The 20,305-nt window shown below is 48.5% G+C and overlaps 1 protein-coding gene across 4 annotated transcripts; it reads left to right on the top strand.

The window, feature by feature from the left end:
- The first annotated feature begins 20 nt into the window (after positions 1-20).
- LOC111856381 (mitochondrial import receptor subunit TOM20 homolog) lies at positions 21-3,512 on the top strand. Of its 4 annotated transcripts, none has more exons than XM_023836308.2 (6): positions 21-39; positions 385-541; positions 1,321-1,367; positions 1,578-1,659; positions 2,248-2,390; positions 2,736-3,512. In XM_023836308.2, exons 2-6 carry the CDS (start codon positions 418-420, stop codon positions 2,778-2,780), a joined length of 441 nt encoding a protein of 146 aa, XP_023692076.1. In that variant the 5' UTR covers positions 21-39; positions 385-417; the 3' UTR covers positions 2,781-3,512. The 4 variants fall into 4 exon arrangements, with proteins under 4 accessions (XP_023692076.1, XP_023692075.1, XP_023692073.1 ...); XM_023836307.2 differs by having other exon boundaries at positions 35-51; XM_023836305.2 differs by lacking the exon at positions 21-39 and adding an exon at positions 225-296.
- Positions 3,513-20,305: the final 16,793 nt, after the last annotated feature.

The raw sequence follows: 20,305 nt of genomic DNA, 5'->3' as shown, positions 1-20,305 counted from the left end.
GTATAATACCGACTGGTCGGAGGGCTGGTCGTTAAACAGGTAGGTCGGTAGGTGAGTAATATTGTTATTACATTTTTTTATATGTTGCTAATTTTTGATCATGAAATACCTCCGGCTGTTTTTATAAATGATCCGTCAAGCCCGATAAGCAAGTTAGAAAAAAAGTTCAAGCGGCATTTAAAATCTCCCGCCCTTGAACACGCCCACATGAAAAAAAAAGAATACAAGGATTTACGTGCCCTCTGCGCGACGGAAACGGAAACGCGCACAATTCCGGCAGCGTTACCGGATATTAGGTATTTCTACGCGCGTGGTAGGTTTCGTAGAGTTGGTGTCATGAGTTCATGCTGATTACATTATAAATTTTCATTTTTGAATCGTCAGCGCAGAAGAAGGCGCCGTGTGGTTTGCGGAGCTATGATGGGCAGTAAGACGAGCGCGATCGCCGCCGGGGTTTGCGGGGCCCTCTTCGTCGGCTACTGCATTTACTTCGATAGAAAAAGACGGAGTGACCCCAACTTCAAGAACAGGCTGCGAGAGCGTGAGTGTCGGCCTCTGCACCATCCGCTAACTGAGCTCCAGAATGGAAAATTTCCCGAAATTCCCTGCGTGTGGATCTCCTGAATATTTCATAGCATGAAAAATTAGTGATCGATTGCGCCATGCACTGTGTATTGGCTAGAGGAGATTAGACGAACTAGGGCTAAGCCATGCTCTAGCCTGTTCGCGAGGTGCTGTTTTGCTCCGGCTGTCTACGTGCATAGGCTACTTCTGCAAGCTGGACAGTCTATTAAACTGTAAAAACCCTTCCTAAAAGTGTTGTCACTGTAGCGGCACTAGGCTATGCCTGGAGATTAAAGTGAGCCTTACAGGCGTGCTACAGATGAAGTCTGTTTAGCTGCTGTTTGTTCGATCATTCATAAATTTCGTTCATTAAATTATTAAAGTCTGTTTGATGCTGGGTTTCACGATTTTCAATTTTATGGGTCAGAAAAGTGTGGTGCCTTGACCTTGAAATGCATATCACCCTGACCTTTATCATGTAACGGCATTTTTTAATGACAGAATCCCGCTACCAGTTTCACTTGTTTTGGGCTCTATATTAGTGTGCATTAAGATCAGTGTTGTATTTTTAAATTTTTTTTTTTTTTTTGCAATATTTAAGTTATTTCTTTGACATCACTTGGGTATTAGGGAAGGTACCCCATTAAAATGCTAAGACACAAGCATCCCTAACACTCTGAGCCGCACACCAGGCCTGTGCGTGTCCTTATTCACAGACTGTATGGGATTGTAATGTACGATATCTTCACTTAACAGGACGGAGGAAGCAGAGGGCTGCAAGGGAAAAGGCTGGATTGTCAAGGGTAAGTTATCAATCACGTTGCCTGTTAATATGCTGAAGTTTTAATTTCACAGTGCTTCACCCTGACCACGTGCATGTTTACATCCGAGGTTGCAGTAATTGTAAATGATAGTTAAAGCCCCCCTGGGCTCAGGGCTTTGGGGGTGTTTTCCATGCTGTATCGCGTGCCTGAGAGATGGCTGAATGGTGTCTGCCGTCTGCTGTGCTCCAGCTGCCCGACCTGAAGGACGCCGAGGCTGTGCAGAAGTTTTTCCTGGAGGAGATTCAGCTGGGAGAGGAGCTGCTAGCTCAGGGTGAGAGGCGTGTGCCCCGGTGACCAATGGCTGTTCCTGCTTCTCACTAGCGCTAAAGACTGGGTGCAGAGTGTTTTGCGCATGATGGTTTTTACTGTGTTATGAACTAGGTAACTAAGTCTTGCTAGACCCACTTGCAAGTAGGAATACAGGTGTTCCTTGACTTATGATGGTGTTACATTCTGATGAACTCTTCATAAGTGCTAAATATTGTCGAATATGAATATACGATTGATCAGTAAATAACTACTCTCATCAAATAAACAAATACTGTAAATCTGACTATAAGTAAATACCAGTAATTGAAAATTAAAATGAACACAAGTTCATCTGCTTAAACATAAAAATAATGTGCAGTACTTTGTTAAACACTTGAATGTATTGTGTGGCATATCTCTAGTCCAGCAACAGATCAAAATTCAACAATGACCATTGCACTGCAACTGCACCATCGTAAAGTGGAAACATTGTAAGCCGAACCATCTTGGATCTTGGAGTATCTGTATACGCAGGGTAATGGGAGTGTATGTGCTGTCTTTAAATGAGAAATGTGTCCGTTTCACTAATGGCCTCTGGACCAATCCCCAGGTGACTATGAGAAGGGGGTGGATCACTTGACCAATGCCATCGCAGTGTGTGGCCAGCCCCAGCAGTTGCTCCAGGTCCTGCAACAGACCCTGCCGCCGCCAGTGTTCCAGATGCTGCTCACCAAGCTGCCCACCATTAGCCAGGTGGGGCGCCAGCATAGGGCAGGTGTTTGGAGGTTGACATTACGCTCTGAGGTTGGGTCCAGGTTGGGCATTGGGCTGCCAGGTTTGGACATGGTCAGGGAGGTTGTCCTAAAGTCTGAGATCCTCAGAAGGGCATTCTTCAAAACCCCCCTGCAGTCTGCTGTAGCTGCTGGGACAAGCAAGAATGCAAAAGCAAACCTAGAAATTTCGCAATTAAGGGCCGTACCTCTGTGGTTCTTAGTAACGTATTTTCTGGGATAAAATGTACATCTTTCTGTGATTGGGGGGCTGTTTAATCTAGGGGCCTGTCTGCATGGCTTGTTCTGACTTCCTTCCTTTCCACAGCGAATCGTCAGTGCACAGAGCCTGACTGAAGATGACGTCGAGTAAGTGTGTGTGCTGGCCCCGCCCCCTGCTGGCCCCGCCCCCTGCTGGCCCTGCCCTCAACCCCCCACCCAACAGACGGCAACAGTTGAATCCCAGCGGAGGATTTTTCCAGCCGTGATCGGCTCCATTTTTATTTATTGTTCTTCTGGACCCCCTTCACTCGTCCGGTTGTTTCTGTTTGGGTAGCTAACTATCCCACCTTCTGTCACCAGCATCTGTCTCATGTGTCAGTCTGTTTTTTTTTTCTTAAAGGTCCAATTTTAAGGTGCTGTGGACTTGAATTTTAAAGCCATTTCAAGCAAATGGAGAGCGCAGAAAATGTGACACCTTACAGAATAAATCTAATCTAAAACCTTATTCACCCCCACTGTGGTTTTCATGCAGTATAAGGAGGTATAGCTGATACACTATATGCAAATGGAACAGCGCTTGTTCAATGTTACCTTCTGTCATTTTAAGCAGAATTTTGGCTTCTAAGAGAAATATCTTCTCTGTACAATACTTTAAGTGTATATGTGTCTGTTCCTCTTTTATTGTCTCGATATGAACACTGAAATTACGTAGTTTTTTTGTGAAACATGAGACTGTTGTTTTTCCCTGGACCTTAATCCATGAAAGTTATTCTCCTGCAAATGGTAGCACCTATTTCCCAACTGGAAGTGCTTAAATTTACTCCTGAATTCACTCAGTTTTAATTGTCCCACAATCATTACAGTAAAATTTCGGTAAAACTGGTGAGGGTCTTTCTCCTTTCATTTCCTAACCCTCCCCTGCTTTGAAGGCTCCCAGTAACACTCCTTTCCATCCCCTCCCCTCTCCTCGCCCCAGGTCTCCTCGAACAAATCACATCCACAAATGCATTTATATACAGGAAATGTGTTTGTTCACATATATATACAGTATTTATGTGAACAATGTGTGTGTGTGTGTTTTCTTTAGTAGTCAGTTATGAATCTTCCTCTTAGGTTATAATCATTGTCTCAGATTAAATTCTGTTCTGAATGGTTTTGCAAAAAGCAAGTTTTCTACAGTTGAGCTTTTACGTAGTGATGGGCAAATGAAGCTTCATGAACCATTAGCTGTATTTTTTTTGAACCCACTAGATGGTGCTCTTGGTTTACTGTGGGGCATGCTTTGAGCCCTTTTATGATCAGAGAGCACCATCTAGTGGGGTTAGAATGTACAGCAGATAATGCATTTGCCCGTCGCTACTTTTTAGCTGTTTAAAGACACATGTAACCTTTCTGCTGGAGAATGTTCTGCATGCTGGTGTCCTGAGACATAGAGCTGCTGTTATTTATTTCCTGTATATTCTGAGCCCCTGATCCATCAGAGTTCACTTTGCACAGTTAACCTCTTTAGTTAACCTTAAAGGAGCTGTGCTCAGTCACATGTTTACTTGCGAGGCAGTCGCTTTACTGTTGTCACGCCTTCAATCAAAGCTCGCTGCCTCTGACTTTGTGTCCTGTCAGCTTGGAGCTGTGGTACGTGACTCGATCTGTGAAGCGCTGTCCTTGGCCGTGTCGGAGATCCTGACTCATGTTGCGAAGTGGGATGCTCAAGTTTTTAGTAGAGGACGGTACAAAATTAGTATTCGAAGTCAAAACCGTTTGTCTACCTTGACCTGCATTTCTTACTCAGTTATGAAATATTCCATTTCTTCATCTGTGTGATTTGTGGCCAGAGTAGGTTTTAAACCTAACATAGCTTGAAACTGAATATATATTTTTTTGACTGTTAAAGGCATGAGGAGAATATTAAAATCTTAGCGTGCTTTTTCTCTGATTGTCTCCTAATGAATGGACTGTGCTTGCTGAAGTGACCTGCATGGTTCACTGCACAATTAAATTAAAATTTCAAAGTGATTGGAAAGTTGCGTGTTGGGGGAATGAGGAGGGTATAATATGACCACCAGATGGCAGTATGGCTCCAGTCCTGTGTAACGTCCTTGAATATGTCACACATGCCTGGGTTCTGAGCTCTTGGGTTGCACTCCTCAGTCACCAGTGTAATACAAAATTCATCAGTCAAAATCTGTCAGGTGTTCAGGGGATATATATTTTTAAAATAGCTTAACTTAATACTTTTTGGGGATATGGGACAGAGACGAAAATGTTTAAACTCGCACAGAGAATGTATTGAGAAGTTAAAGTTAATCAGACCTGGCTGTAGATAGACATTATCTTCTAATATTTTATCCAGTGCAGGGTCCTGGGGCTGCCCCAGGGGAAACTTGGGGCAGATGTTGGTCTACAGCAGGACATCAACATTATTATAACACATTTTGGGTGGTTTAGAGAAGCCTGTTTTATTTAACACTGTCTTTGAACTGCGGGAGGTAACATAGGGGTAGTAGAGGGCGTGCAGTTCGAACCCCTGATGCTGGACATGTGAGGCAACAGGGCTGCCCATATGAACTACAATATAGTTTATTCGGTATGAAGACATCAGCGGTTGCATTAAGAGCATGTCCTGCCGGCGGCCGTCAATCCAAGGCTGAGCAGTAACTCAGGTGATGCTGAGTGTCCTCGCTGGATGAGTGCCGTTTCTCCGGAACTTTCCACACCCAGGGCTGTGGTGCTGCATGGGTGTGGACGAACCGGTCTCAAGCCTTGGGCCCAGTGGGTGGAGGCCTGCCTCCTGTTTGAATAGGCCTCCCTGTAAGGCCACTAAGGGCCGTATCGACTCTGGAGCGTGAAGAGAATGTGGTCTTTATGTATTCCTGACAGATACACGCTCCCAGAGGCGTCCCCGGGGTAATCCCCGCCCGTATCTGTTACAGCGCTTCAAGACTGTTTATTGAACCCAGACCGTTAAGTGAAACTGCTGACATAATCGCCCACACGCTGATTATAGGAGTGAGCCGCTCTGGTCATCTTTGGCAGGGAATTCTGGGCCTCATGTGCTTGTTTGCACGGCATGGGGGGGGGGGGGCATCCGGTCTCCTCCTCTAGCAGCTGACGCCCCTCTATTTTGCAGGGAGGGGGGTCCATACAGGAGCGGGGGGGCCAGTCAAAGGCTTCCCTCAAAAAAAAACCCCACTAAGAATTGGGGGGCAGGAAGAAGAATTCCTGGAAGTGACTTTGATGTTTTTTCTCAGCCGCCCACACGACCCCCCCACTCCCTGCTCTCGGAGAACTGGAGACCCCGGGAAGGTGCTGGTGGAGGACACAGGTTTAATCACTTGTTTTTGCCATTTACAGCTTTTCTTTCACTTTTTTTCTCGTTTTTGTGCATTTTTTTTTTGTCAAAATCACGTAGGGCTGCATTTCAAACCACAGCAGAAATGATCTCACCGCTGGCTGCTGGAGCCCCAGGCTCAGTGCTCCCAGGATCCTGCTCCGTTAAAGGATTGTGGCTGCAGAGTCACATGCGCTCTATAGACAGCTGTGTGTGGACTGCATGCCTGTCACATGATGGGACACAGGGCATGCAGCCCACACATGGCTGTGTACAGCATGTTTTTGGGCGACCTCCGGATGCTGGGAGTGTGAGTCAGTGAGGACTATGGGTCAGTGTGCTTCTGTGTTAATTAACTGGGGGGGGCCCTTTTCGGGGAAGTTCGTTTTAAAGATTAGCCTAATACCATCTGCAAAAGTCAGAAATAGAAAGGCAGGAACTCATGGGATTTTCTCTAGGTGCGAACAGGCACTCTACTCCGCCATGTTAAATCATCCCTTGGACCTGAATTCTGCCCCCTCCCTCAATTATTGGACTTGTTCTGGCCTCCCCCTAAATGGGTCCCAGTCATGGCCTCAGATTCGACTCGTCTCACCACATCTACGGCTCTGATGTTAGATACGTCTAATTCCTCTGACCCGCCAGGCAGGGTGGGGAGAGGGGGGGGGGGTTTATGGATACGAAGGACTTCACCGGTGGAGTTTCGAAGACAGAGATGCATCAGGAAAACCAGAGAGACTCCAGGCCTGATATCTCCACCAGGGAATCCTCACAGACAGGGACAGAGTGTGTGTGTGTGTGTGTGTGTGTGTCTGGCACTGGGTGAATAAGGGCTTTTGTGCCGATGGGTCCGGCCGTCCCTCCGTGAGCCGTTCCTCGCCATGCAAGCCGAAACGTCCCCTTTGTAAGACAGATAGAGGTCTAATTATTTTTATCTCAGTCTGCAGCTGTTTTTCACGGGCTTGGCAGGCTGAGCCCGAGGCCTGCTTTGCCAGGAGAGCGTGGCTGAGAACCGGCTCTTTACAACGGGAATAAAAGGCAAGGAAAGGGGAGCCGGGGGCCAGGAGGACGCGTGGGGGGGGGGGGCGGCTGGTGTGTTTCCATGGACCGCAGCCCCTATATATACGAACAAACACACACTTACTGTATATAAATGCATTTGTGGATGTGATTTGTTCGAGGAGACCTGGGGAGAGGGGAGGGGATGGAAAGGAGTGTTACTGGGGGCCTTCAAAGCAGGGGAGGGGGAGGAAGTGAAAGGAGAAAGAGCAGCACTGTGTGTAGGCTAAGGGGGGGTGTTGGCCACTGCCCACTGCTTGCTTTGCCTCCAGGAAAGGGTTGCGGGGGAGGGGAGGCCGACGAGGCCCCAGCCAGCCGCCCCCCCCCACGCACCAGGCTGAGTGCTGTGTGGCCGCCCTGTTTGCCTGATAAATAGCCGGCCCTGTCCCGGTGCACTCGCTCACCCTCCCCCGGCACAGCTGCTGTGCACCGAGACGCTCTCACGGGGGGGTCACCGCAGGCCATGCCAGATGGCCAGGGTGCATTATGGCGCCTCCCAGTGGCCAGCGAATGGAATAAGTGTCTCCGGATCATGAGATGCTGTCTAATGCTAGACAGTCACAGATATTAATGTTTCTTTGGAGACCTGCACCTTCACTGCACCCCTCTGAGGGACCCTGTCACACCTGTGCGCTGACAGCCGTCAAGGCTGAGGGGGGGTCGTGGCTTGATCGAAGGATAGAAAGAGAGCCCCCCAGTGCTCATAAATGGCATAGTCTGCATTCACGCCAAAGAAATAACAACCTGAATGCGGACAAGCTGGTGGGCTCCCCTGTGCTCACAAACGTGCAAGAAAAGCCGCGTGTGCAATGCAGAAATCCGGCCAGCAGGGGTAGCTGCTGCACCAGGCAGACGGATGCTGCTTAGACCCGTCGAGGCTCTCTGGTGACGGCAGGGAGAGGGACAGGGGGGCTCACCTTTTACAGTAGGGGCCAGGGGAAGGAGTGCAAGGAAACACACAAACAAGGGGAAAAAGTAGCGTACTGGAAACTGACTGTGCAGTTAGTGCCCCCCCCCCCTTCCTGGCCTGTAAGCGATTAGGCCCTTTCCATAAAGCAGCCCCTGCCATCTCCGCTCGCTGCCGTGGTAACCTGTCAGGAATGTCCAGCGCGGGCTTTCGGCGCCATGGATACGCCTCCGAGCAACAGAGCTTTGGACGGATCTCTGCTCCCGGTCCGATCACAGGCTCCCTGCACCGCGGTCGGCCTACACTCAAGACTCGGGGGGGGGAAACGCAATATACTCGAGATTCTTTGCCCTGGAGCGGATTCCTGGAGTGCAGAATCTGAAGCCGCTGCTTTTTGGGTGACCCGGGAAAACCTCTGCGTCAGCCTTGAACGGCGCAGACTGTAAACAACTCCTGTTTTTCTTTCATTTTCTGCACGGCTGCCCTGCAAAGTCCCCACTGTAAAGCTCACATATTGGAGTGTCCGTAGGGGGCCGTTTGGGAAACAAAGAGAGTCCCAGGGGTTCGGGGCCTGCTGGACATGTCATTGTTATGAGCTTGCAGGTGTGAAAGAGCCCGGACAGACAGCATGTGTCCTGAAGAGGCTGCACCCGGACTCTCAATGGGAGATGCACTGTCCCTTCAATGTAGTGTAGTGACCCCTACAGGTGGGTCTGAGATGACAGATTCATTAATCTGCTGCCTCTCCACATGTGGGCCAGTCTGCGGGGGGGTGGGGCTTGTCTGCCAGGGACCTTTTAGGCGTGTGCCGAAAAATCATGTCATCCTGTCTAAGAGGAAAAGTCGCTCTGCCTTTGGCTATTCTGGGCCAAAAGATGGACAGATAGCTGTGCTCTCTCTCTCTCTCTCTCTCTCTCACCCGGTGCTCCCTGGAAAAGCACGGCGGGGCCAGGGGGCCTGGAACGTGCCGGAGTGAAGCCGGTGATAATAATCGCAGCTGCGCCGGGATTTAATTACGCGAGCGCCTTGAAGCCGTGTGTCATTCATCTCCGAAACTCTCAGGCACGCTCTAAAAATACAGCATCTGCCCGCCTCGGCTGCTAACCATCACGTCGGTGACCCATTTTCTTTCTAACGTCTGAGGACAGAAACACCCCGTACCCCCTCCCCTGAATCCCAACCCTACCCATGGGGAAGGTGGCCATGGCTTTGGCTACCCGCTCCCGGGATTTGCCCCCTCTATGTTTGCGGTCCCTGGAGGTCTCTCCCTGTCCGGGCCTGCCTCTCTTGCTATCACTCCCCCATCGCCGCAGCCTGGGGGGACGGGGGGGGGTTTATCTCTGCAAGCGTCTGACAGACAGGAATAGGACGTGCTGGTAGGACGCCTGCCGTCTCACTTACAGCAAGATCTAAGCAACCACTATGCAGAGATTCACTTTATTGCTTTATTCTTTCCTCTTTAGGGATGTAAACGAGTGTAAAGTGATTCCCCCCCCAGCATCTCTGTAAAGCTTGACGTCCGCGTGCATCCAGCAGACGGTGGTTGTTCCTGCAAGGTCAGCTTTTGGGCGGCTCAGACGGAGGACGGTCAGGGTCCAGGCGGCGACGTTGACAGTGACAAGGGGCTGTTTGTATTTTTTTTTGTGCTGCGTCATCGTGCGATTTAGCAGGCCAGGAGTGAAGGAGAGCCAAATTTGCAGTTTGGGTGAGAAGGTTAGGAATGTGGCTCTGGGGAGAGTTTCTGTGTGTGTGTGTGCGTGTGTGTGGTGGGGGGGGGGGGGGGGGGATTTTTTAGCTGAAATGTAAAGCAGCATTCCTGGCTTTTGGGCCCAAATGTTATGTGAAGGCGGGGCCAGCCACACGCTGCCATAGGCCGACCGGGGGGGGGGGGGGGTGGTGACTGTGGTCCTCTCTATTTCCAAGGGGTGTTTTTCTTTCCATTTTGGCCCCACGTTCGTAGCGAGAGACGTAAACAAGCACGCCGGCAGGTGCAGAGCTTGGGCCCCATAGCGCCATCGCCGTGGCCCCGCCCCTTTCTACCGGATCAGCTGCTCCTCTTGATCGGGACCTCGCACGGCCCGGCTCGCTCATACTGCCCCCATCCTGGCGCCGCCCCCCCCCCCCCCGTCCCCCAGCAGCCCCGCAGAGGCCGGGCTTCCGGACCCGGCCAAGCAGAACCCTCTGAATGGTGGATTATAAACAGATGAATGCAGGGCCTGTCACCGGGGGCCCCATCTGAAAGGGGGGAGCCGGTGGGAACGGGGCCCCCGGCAGAGGGCGGCTGTTTGTCATGGGGGAAATACTGTACAGAATTATCTATTGGCAGAGCAGCCGGGATGGGGGTTACTGATGGAGCAGACTCAGTCAGAGAGCGAAAACAGAGTTTGAGTCAAAAACACGGCACGTTTCCTGGAACACCGGGCTGGAAACTGGGGAAGCAGACTTGTATTTCCTCGGAGACAAACATCCATCCACCTCGTCTGGAAAAGCTCGGCCTGTATGTTCCCATCTTTCCCTGGCTGGAGCCTCGTGTTTTCTGGCGTCGGCGTACAGCGGCAACTGCGGCGAGGGCTCGGCCATTTTCTCCGCACCCGGCTTCACATTCGGCAGGATCCGGCTTTGTTCTCGGCCGTGCTGAGACGTCGACAGGATCGCCCGAGGGGCTCGCTCTTCCCGCTCCACTCTCTTCCGGATTTTGAGCCGCCATCCCTTTGGCTGGAGTGAATGTTACCGTTTGATCTGCGCGTGTCGTCCTCTCGGGGGGGCGGGAGGTGTGACTGTCCCCTCCCCCGTCTTCCCTCCCGCCTGGCCGGTCGCTCTGTGTGATCACTGAATGTGACGAACCCCCTTCCAAAAGCTAAGCCCCCACCCCATCCTGCCTTATGACATAGTGCCACCTTCTGGGGGCCTCAGCCCATGCCCACCCTGAGGGGTCCAGTTTTCTGGGCAACAGTAAAAGCTGCCCACACGCCTCCAGAGGCAGAAACATCTGTCAGCTCCTCCAGTGGCCTCCGTCTCCCACTCTGTCTCCCTCCTCCTGTCTTCATTTCTCTCCTCTCCCTCTCTTTCTTTCCCTCTCTCTGTCTCTCTCCCACCTGCCTGACCCGTCTTTTACCTTCCTTTGAATTTCTCGTTAATTTCTGGAACGTTTCAGATGCAGTAAGAAAAGGTCCAACAGAGATGGTTTTCTGTTGGACCTGGACTCCGGCTGCTCCCACTAGGCCTCGCTGCGGCCCTCAGCGCAGACACGTGTAAATGACCTTCACTCCGGCCCGGCGAGATTCTGAGAAAGCTGTCTGAGCCAGGAGACCACATCCTGGTTCTGTCATACGTCTGTCCTCGTCCCCTGGTCGGGGGACAGCGGAGGGTTTACATTACATTTGTGCTGCCAAACAGATGCTTTTATCCAAAGGACTTTGTCATTTCGGCTCAGTTACGCAGGTGGACTTCTTCACTACAGCGATGTGGATGTATTCATGGTCCAACAGCAGAACCTTCCCCGGGATGAAGCCTCAGGGTCGAGGCTTCATACTAACGCCTGGTATGGAAGGCCTGCAACATTAACCTGGCACTAGCTTGCATTACCATTAGCATTAGTACTGGTACTAGTTGGCATTAGCATTAGTACTGGTACTATCTGGTGTTAGCATTAGCATTAGTACTGGTACTAGCTGACTGTTCTGTGTACATTTGTGGGGTATGGCTAAGATCCACAATCTGTGTGACTTACAACTGGGGTACACTGGGATGATTCCCCCCCCACCCCACTGCCCACCCCAGGGAGAGAGGCTGTCGCATGCACCAAGCCCTTTCACTAATGAACCTGTTTTTTGGGATCTAAATCAGCCCCTTTTCCCAGAAGCAGTGCCCCCTGAGCAGGGCCCCTGAAATAGAGCTGGGGAAGGCGAGCTGGGACGCTGGGGCAGGCAAAGGCCAGGAAAGCGGAGACCCTGGCACCAGGCCCGACTGCCAGCTGCCCACGTCGCACACTGCCAGGGCACCCATTAGCCAGAGGGCCAGCTGGGTTAAATGAGGCCAAAGGGCAAAGCTGGGACCCTGGGAGGCAGGTCACACCCCCAGCCAGCCCGAGGTTCACCAGGTATCTGGATGACTTCCAGGGTTGTGGGTTCAAATCCCGCCACCGCACTGGGAGTGTATGGGGTTTGTATGATCTCCCCGTGTTGTGTGCTGCAGGTACAGTCCAACTCACTTCAGGGCCTATATGGCAGTCAGAAATCTGGGAGGGGAGGGCTGAAAGTGTGAGCTATTAGCCTGGCACTAACTGGCCTTGTCGTTAGCATTAGCAATAGCGCTGGTACTAGCTGGTGTTAGCATTAGCATTAGTGCTGGTACTAGCTGGCTGTCTTGTGTACATTTGTGGGGTGCGGCTAACGTCCATGACCTGTGTGACCTATAGCCAGGGTACCACCAGTGTTGGGGAAAGTTACTTTTAAATGTAATATATTACAATACTGAGTTACTCCCTCCAAAAAGTAACTAATTGCATTACTTAGTTACTTTTTATGGAAAGTAATGCGTTATATTACTTTTGAGTTACTTTTGCGTTACTTATTTCTTACCTGGCTAAAGCTTTTTGTTGTTCAGGCCTTAGAATTATTATTTCATTTTCTTTTAAAAACACATATATAGAATAATAATATAGAATTATATAATATTCTCAGAACTTTCAGAGCTATGCATGCCATTTAAAAAAATCTCTTAACATTAATTATTGAAAGTTGAAAATTAATGTGTTTGTTAAGTTTTTATTTTTATTTTGGTAGGCTATGGCCTACATAAAGTAAATTCACTGTCCAATGAGATAATAAAGAGTGCAATATAGGCTAGATAATTGCCATTGTGAAATAAGTTATATTAGGGCAAAAGACAGATCTTAAACATTTAAAATGTTTAATAACTTTTTAGAGAACAATGAAATTGTACTACTCAAGTGATCTGAATTCCTTAGTTCAATTTTTATCAGATTATTCAAGTCAGCCTATGTGTTTCTATGATGCTTCAAAAACATTATTTCTCTGTTCACGCTCCACTTCATCTGCCAATGAATTCAACGATCTTATCAGATCTCCAGCCGCCATGTTTCAAACGATCTAAACGTAACGCGCTTCCGCCAATCCCCGCCTTGACGCAATGATTGCCGTAGGGTGGGCGTGGTCAGCTCGGAATGCATTTTCAAAGCAGCACTGAGTGCGTGATTCTACGTGACTACGTTCGTTTTAATTAAATATTTTTTTAAGCAAATTAATTAAAATAGAAAAGTAACTCGCGCTACTTTTTAAAAAAAGTAACTCAAATATTGATGTGTAAATTTATAAAGTAATGCGTTATATTACTCGTTACTTAAGAAAAGTAATATTATTACGTAACGCACGTTACTTGTAACGCGTTACCCCCAACACTGGGTACCACGTGGGGGTGGGGCCTAAGGAGAAGCTCTGGAGTTTTCCAGAACTCCATAATGAGAGCTAATGCTGCGCTAACAGATAAAGGGACTTCGGCCCTTTTAAGGGGCTCAGGTTTCCCGCCCCCTCAGCGGCAATCCCCTCCATCTGAGGCCTCGGCCTATGGCGCACACGAAGGGACAATCTTCAAAAGGGCCGCGGGTGTTTGGATGTCGTTTTTCATCGTCAGACACATGCTTCTGTCGGCTGTCGGAAACTTTCCGTGCGGGGAGGAGAGGAGCTGCAATCTGGCGCCGGTAACAAGGAGATAAACAGGGCCGTAAAAAACTGGAAGAGGGGCTTTAAAGTTGGCAGCAGCCTGGAACTATTTCAGCTCAGAAAGCTGTGCTAACAGATGGAATATCAGAGAACGTGGAAGGACTTGGGATCAGAGCTCAGGGATGGCCTGGTGACCTGCCGCTGATAACGCTTTTCTGTCCCTTAATCCTCAGCCAGGCATTTAATTTAATTTCCCCGTGACCCAGAATGTTCCGCCACTATCCATTCTATCTCACCCCTCACCCCAATCTGAAGGGATTTCACCAGTGTCTCCAATGCAGTCTGAGCTACTGGTCCCAGTTAACCTCAACCAAGGGGGCAGGGTGTCACCAGTACCTCCCTCATAAGCAGTGTACTCCTAGTGTGTAGTGTTACCCACAGTCACCATTTGTCAATTTGAAATGGCATCCATTTTAAGGTAATGAGGATGGAGGTTTGGGCTCTGATGTTGAGAGGAGCCTGGAAAGAGGAAAGAGACCTCGCTCTGCACTCCTTTAACACTTCATTTTTCAATGTAATTTCTAGTAAAATATCCTCATTTCAAAAACAAATGATTCTTAATACAGACAATGCCTTTGTGACGGAGAATGAATTATGAATTACGAATTAATTGAATTAATTAATTCTTTTTTGTGTTTTAAATAAATAATGTACACATTCTTGTGTGTCTTAAGATTTTGGTGAGAATCAGTATTTTACAGGTGTCATTATATATAAATACATCCTGCTTATCTACGTGTACTAGATAAAAAAAAACGTACCTTTTAAATGAATTATTTTTAATTAAATGAGAATTCCTATAGGTGGCAACGTGCCTCACCTCCAGGGTTGTGGGTTTGAATCCCCACTCTGTTTGTGTACAGCTTGCACCTTCTCCCTGTGTCGTGTATTTTCTCCTGCTGCCCATAGACTGACTGGCATCCGTAAATTGTCCTTATTGTGTGAGTGTGCATGTGCCCTGTAATGGACTGGCATCCTGTCCACGATGTACCCCAGCCCTGTACCCTGTGCTGCCTGGGATGAGCTCCAGCCCCCCCCCCCCCCAGGTCCCAGGCAGGGAGATAGATAGGTTATTTTGATTGTTAGAAGGCAGCTGATATCAACATCATAATAGTTTAAAGTTTTGATAGATCTGTTTCCTCTCAGTCAAATGTCGGTGCCTACTTTCACTTTCTATGCTATTTTATAGTTTGTCATAATAATGGAGCCTTATAAACTCAGACAGTTTAATAATGCCCATAGTTATAATAATGGCAGAATGACACAGGCTGGAATGGTATGACAGTGACATTCTACCCCAGTGCGGCACCATGGCGACGCCATCTTTGCCCGTCGGCTGAGCTCAAGCCCACCTCGTGCTTCTACTGGCCGAGCCGAACTCTGCCACATCAGCACATGTCCGCTGATCCTTCCCTACTCCGTAATCCCCTCACACATTGTCAGGGTATGACTAACCTCCCCCCTGACCCCGAGCCCCTCCCAAATCCCAGTCCCCCCGCGTCGATGAGCTACTTTGGCTGTTGTGCAGATATGAATAATCATAAGACTGGGGCCCAGTGGAGTCTGACAACGTATTTAATTTAAAAACTATACCACTAGGACTATTTGCATATGAAAACATCTTTGATGTCTTTATCCAAAATGCAAGTCTTTGAAGTTCTCTGTGTTTCCGTGTTTTCCTTACTGAATTATGATAAAGACGCATGAAGCTAATCATTGGTGGGTGGAATCAAGGACCAGTACCTCAACAATCCCCCCCCGCCTCGCCTCGCCTCGCCTTGCCTCTTAATCTGCCTCCCCGTCGTACAGTACGCTTGATTTAGACTGACGCATCGCTGATTAATGAATCAATTACTCCGGTTTGTTCTTGGCCTGAATGCGGCTTTTGATAATCCAGCACGGACCTGTGGCCAGGAGCCAAAGAGCCGAATTAGCATATCCGTCGGCCCTTGAGATGCAACTTGACAACTCTTGACCAAAGTCGGTCCCCAGCACAATTATAGCTGCCATAAGATGCACGCTGTCTCCTCCTCTGTGGATTGGGAGACAGTGAATCCCTACCAGGGTCCCTGTTGAGCTACGAGGTCGCTACTAGCTCTAGCTTTCATTTTAGCTATAACTGTAGCTGTAATGTTAGTTTTAGCTTTAGTTTTAGCTGTAGCTTTTGCCTTAACCTTAATTTTTCCTTTAACTCTAGCTTTAGTTTTAGCTGTAACTTTAGTTTTAATGCTAGTTTTAGCTACAACTAATTTTAGCTACAATTTAGTTTTAATGTTAGTTTTAGCTTTAGTTTTAGTTTTAGCTATAACTTTTGCTTTAATGATAGTTTTAGTTTTAGCTGGGCAGTTTGCTGCTAAGCCTCACAGCCAAAGTGTGTCTCTGTCCTCCATCCTCTGTGTTGACAGCTGTGGGTCTAACTGCAAAATGGCGTCAGCAGCTCGACGCTGCTTTGGTCTTGACGCTAAGTGCCCTCCCCATCCCAGTCTTTACTGCCCTGTCTCCTGCAGGCTTCTCCTCTGCCCCCGTCTGCCATGGATGGCCTTCCCTTCCCTTTGTTCATTCTGGACTCAATCCTGCCTCAATCCTGACTTAATCCCAACTCAATCCTGACTCCATGCCGACACTCTGTCCCTTCTGACAGTGTTCCTGAGTCTCATGGACACCCTGCAGTTTCTGTCTGACTACAGAGTGAAGCCTTTGATGAAATGCTCTGAGTGTACGAGCGGATTGCTGGGGGCAGGCGTGGGAGCTGCTGCTCCTTGCATCATGGTCACGAGAGCCTCCCAGTCCCCACCGCCCAGCTGTGACAGCACACTAGTTAATGACAGGCTTGCTGGGGGAAAAGACATTAATTCTGAGCTTGTTTTGCATCGTTTTACAGAACGCTGGTGCCCCTACAGGTCTGGAGGCCTGTATGTTAAAGTCCTAGGGGGCTCCCCACTGTGACAAGGCCACCTGCAGAGGACAGACAACCTGCTTTGTTGTCCCCCTTCCACCCCCCCACAGTGGGCCAGCCAGAGACATGGAGTACCAGCAGGTCCTAATAGGCTGAATAATTTATGCACCGAGGCAGAATTGGAGAGGTGGGCTGGCAGGCAGAAATAAGCACACTTCATTCTTCTTTTTTAATCAATTGATCCCTCCGAGGAAGGGATACGGGTAACCATGGCAACCGTTACAGAGTTACCCAGCATTCTGGGCTTTGGTCCGCGTAGTAACAGAGGGTCCCGGGGGCAGGGGCAGGTAGGAGGGTGAAAATGGCACGACAAGAAATGGAGAAGCTGCAGGAGCCAAATTATGGAGGGGAATTTGACAGACTGTCAGAAAGGTGTCCTGCTGTAGCATTTTTCTGCCTGACCATGTCATCTTAACACACATCACATGCCTCTGTGCCTACTTGATGCCAGATACAAAGCGACTTATATCACCATAAAGAAATGACTGTATTTCTAAAAATAATATGATGGTATTCCAGAAATGTGAATATCTGCGTGCCGTGATATTTAAATTTGTTCCACAAAGTCTGAATCATTGGAAGGAGAGCTAAAGCCTCCCACTGTAGCGCTGAGATGTCGCCCTTCTTCGATGAAAGGCTTCGCCGCTGGGCTGTGGCCACGTGCTGCTCTCTGCCCACCATATGCATATAAATGTCGCCACGGACCCTGAAAACCGCGCCGATCAAAAGCTCGGCTGGGATCTCTGCTGCGGCCGTCCAACCACAGAAGAGAGCCCTTCCACATGTATGCGTTCCGTCGACATGGCAACGAGGTGTTCCGGACTGGGACCCGGTTGCCAAGTAACGTCTGGGCGATGTGCGTGGGTGGATGGAGATTCGAGGGTGGGGTTTGGAAATTCAAATACCCCGGTATGGTGGGCTGAATAGGGATAAAATTGGCAAAAATAAAAAAGAGAAAACCTTGTTGAATAGACAGCGAGTTTCGCTTTGATGTTCCTGTGCCTCCACATCTCTTCTGCCAGGGAACATCATGCGTGTGAAACACCTGTCAGGCTCCTCAGCCCGGAAGCAGCATCCTGACCTTCTACAAGTTCCACACCAGCCGTGACCGCAAAGTTCTCGTGATATTCGTTCTTCAGCATCAAAATTCCAAGCATTCGGCATTCTTAGAATTTCAGATCTATCTTAAAGCATGCTGTTTTATTTCCCACAACTGTATTTCTGAAATGAATTCACTACTTGTACCTCTATTTTTTTCCCTCCAATTTACATATTTATACATGTAAATATTTCATTGTGTTGAGTAATTGAGGGATGTTACATTGTGCATATCAGTGTGGGCACCAAGCTGCCTGCTAATTGCAGTGGTTTGACAAAATGACTCGATCAGAATTAGTAACAGGAACCGGAACATGAGGACTGGAATATTATTGACCTAAAGCTGAAAAAACTCTATAAAAAATGAAAGCATTTGTCAGTGTGACCTAAGCTCTTTATCTAATCAGTATGGAAGAATTCAAGTCATGCTGCATGAAAGTTAGCCTAGGTAATCCGTCTGGAGCTAAGCTGGTTTGAACCAGGCCAGTGCTTGGATGGGAGGCCAACTTGGAAAGCTGGGTTGCTGCTGTAAGAGCTGTTGGTGTGGCCAACAGGTCAGGCCATCCTGTGGTCAGTGTGGGTCCCAGTGCCCCAGTGCAGTGATGTGGACACTGTGCTGTAAAAATGGTGCCTTCCTTTGAATGAGATGTAAAACTGATGTCTTGACTATCTGAGGTCATAAAAGATCCCTGGGTATCTTTAAAAAGAGTAAGGCTGCTACCACAATATGCTGGCTAAAATTGTCCAATGTGGCCTTTTCCAAAAAGATGGTCCCCTAAATCATCCCTCTATATCTAACCGGTGAATTCTCTCCTGCCCATTCACCACTTTAACTACAGTGTGCTGAGTGTACTGGTCCAGAATGGCTGCCATCGCATCATCAAGGTGGGGGCTGCACAGTGGTGGTGGTTGAAGTGGCTCCCCATTGATTCTGTAAAGCACTTTGGGTGTCATGAAAGGTGCTACATTAATGTAACATTCATTCATTCAAAAAGCACCAGCCTGTAATAGTCAGTGTATTAGGTCCATGATGCATTGTTGCAGGTGGCATGGTGGCATGGTGGCACAGTGAGTAACACTCCTGCTATCCAGGGATTGAGGTTTGAAAGCTGCCCCTTTCGTTTCTGTGTGTGGAGTTTGCATGTCCTGCCCATGATGTGTGCAGTTAGGCTAACTGGCATCTCTAAATCGCGTATGGATGCCCCGTGCCGGACTTCAATAGTGGAAGAAAGATAGATGGACGTATCTGAATCTTTTATGCACACTGCTTTAAGCGTGGCTCTACTGATATACATAACAATTGTGTATTCTATTCACTATTGTATTGAATAACTGTTTTCTTAACATGGGACTTGTCAGCGAAAGAGTGAGTTTCATGAAGAATAATTTCTAAGTTGCTCAAGCAGGAATCAGGACAGACCTTCCCCAATGGATGCACATGGATCTGTACACACGTCATGCCCAACAGTCAGCATAGCTAGCAGTCACTGGAGGCTTCCTCCCATAGAGGAAGAGCGAGGAGCCTGTATTGTTTATGCATGATTTTATGCTTTTGCAACATGGCGCTGCATGTTAAGAATATCACAGTTTCAGGTTGATATCATGAACACCAATGGTGCACCACACAAGAAGCAGAGACCTGGGAAGGAACCACTGAAAGGTGTGGGCATATACAGGGGTGGTCTCTGCGATGACCCTTCCTGACTAACCAATCAAAACAAACTGTGTCTGCACAAATATGGCCCGTCTTATCGCCCCCACCATCGCTCCTGCCTGGTGGACAATGTTTGAATCATGTGACACTTTATCTGTACGTTACCTCACGGCATTTTTTTTCTTTCCTACATCGTGTAGGAGAATGTCGCCTGGGCTGGGGGGGAGCCGAGACATCGGGCAGGAGCTGAAGGTGCATACTCAGGTGCGGCGAGATTTAAGGCACAACGTCGGCACGGCTTCATGTGAAAATGCGTGCCACACCCAAGCGTGCGACAGCCTGGGAAACACCGGCTGAGAGTGAGCCTTGACACGTGCTTTCCCACGCTGGCTGAGTCACGCAGCATGCTCACGATAGCCGGCTGCTTACGAGGAGCGCAGGGTATGACGCTAATGTCCCACGCAGGGCGGCCCAGGGTTAACAAAAGTGTGAAATCAGCGCTCTGCCCCTCTTATTTGTATGGAAACAATGCAAGAGAGCTTGCTGACTTCCAGTACCTGCAATCACAATATACCAGAAGGCTAATGGAAATGCTCACGTTTGTTATGGAAACAGAAATGCGAGTAGAATTTTAATAGGTCTGAGAATGGGTCCTTTGACACAGACTAATGCTGCCGTTCAAAGATATTACTAACTGCTGCTGCAGCCAAACAGTGTTCCTGAAAATATGTTTATCAACACCTTCATCTATGAATTCTGTCTGAGTCAGAGCTCCTCTCGATATTAATATTATACATAATGGCCACGTTTTGTACTCTAACCATGACGGAGGCTGTCAAATGCGACCAGATTTACGTACAAAAAAGATACATTATTTAAAATGCAAAATATGACTCAACCTCGGTCTCTTTCAAAAGGTCTTTCTCCTAAAAA

This window comes from Paramormyrops kingsleyae, chromosome 20 (assembly GCF_048594095.1).
Source record: "Paramormyrops kingsleyae isolate MSU_618 chromosome 20, PKINGS_0.4, whole genome shotgun sequence".
Lineage (NCBI taxonomy): Eukaryota > Metazoa > Chordata > Actinopteri > Osteoglossiformes > Mormyridae > Paramormyrops > Paramormyrops kingsleyae.
Note: the sequence above shows the minus strand (reverse complement) of the source record. Positions and strands in the feature narration are given on the sequence as shown.

What these genes read in the sequence shown, in the direction of transcription:
- LOC111856381 (XM_023836308.2), top strand. Translation starts at nt 418, where the DNA reads ATGATGGGCAGTAAGACGAGCGCGATCGCCGCCGGGGTTTGCGGGGCC. An exon ending in CAAGAACAGGCTGCGAGAGC is followed by an intron (nt 542 to 1,320) that starts GTGAGTGTCGGC and finishes TTCACTTAACAG; the next exon opens with GACGGAGGAAGCAGAGGGCT. An exon ending in AGAGGAGCTGCTAGCTCAGG is followed by an intron (nt 1,660 to 2,247) that starts GTGAGAGGCGTG and finishes ACCAATCCCCAG; the next exon opens with GTGACTATGAGAAGGGGGTG.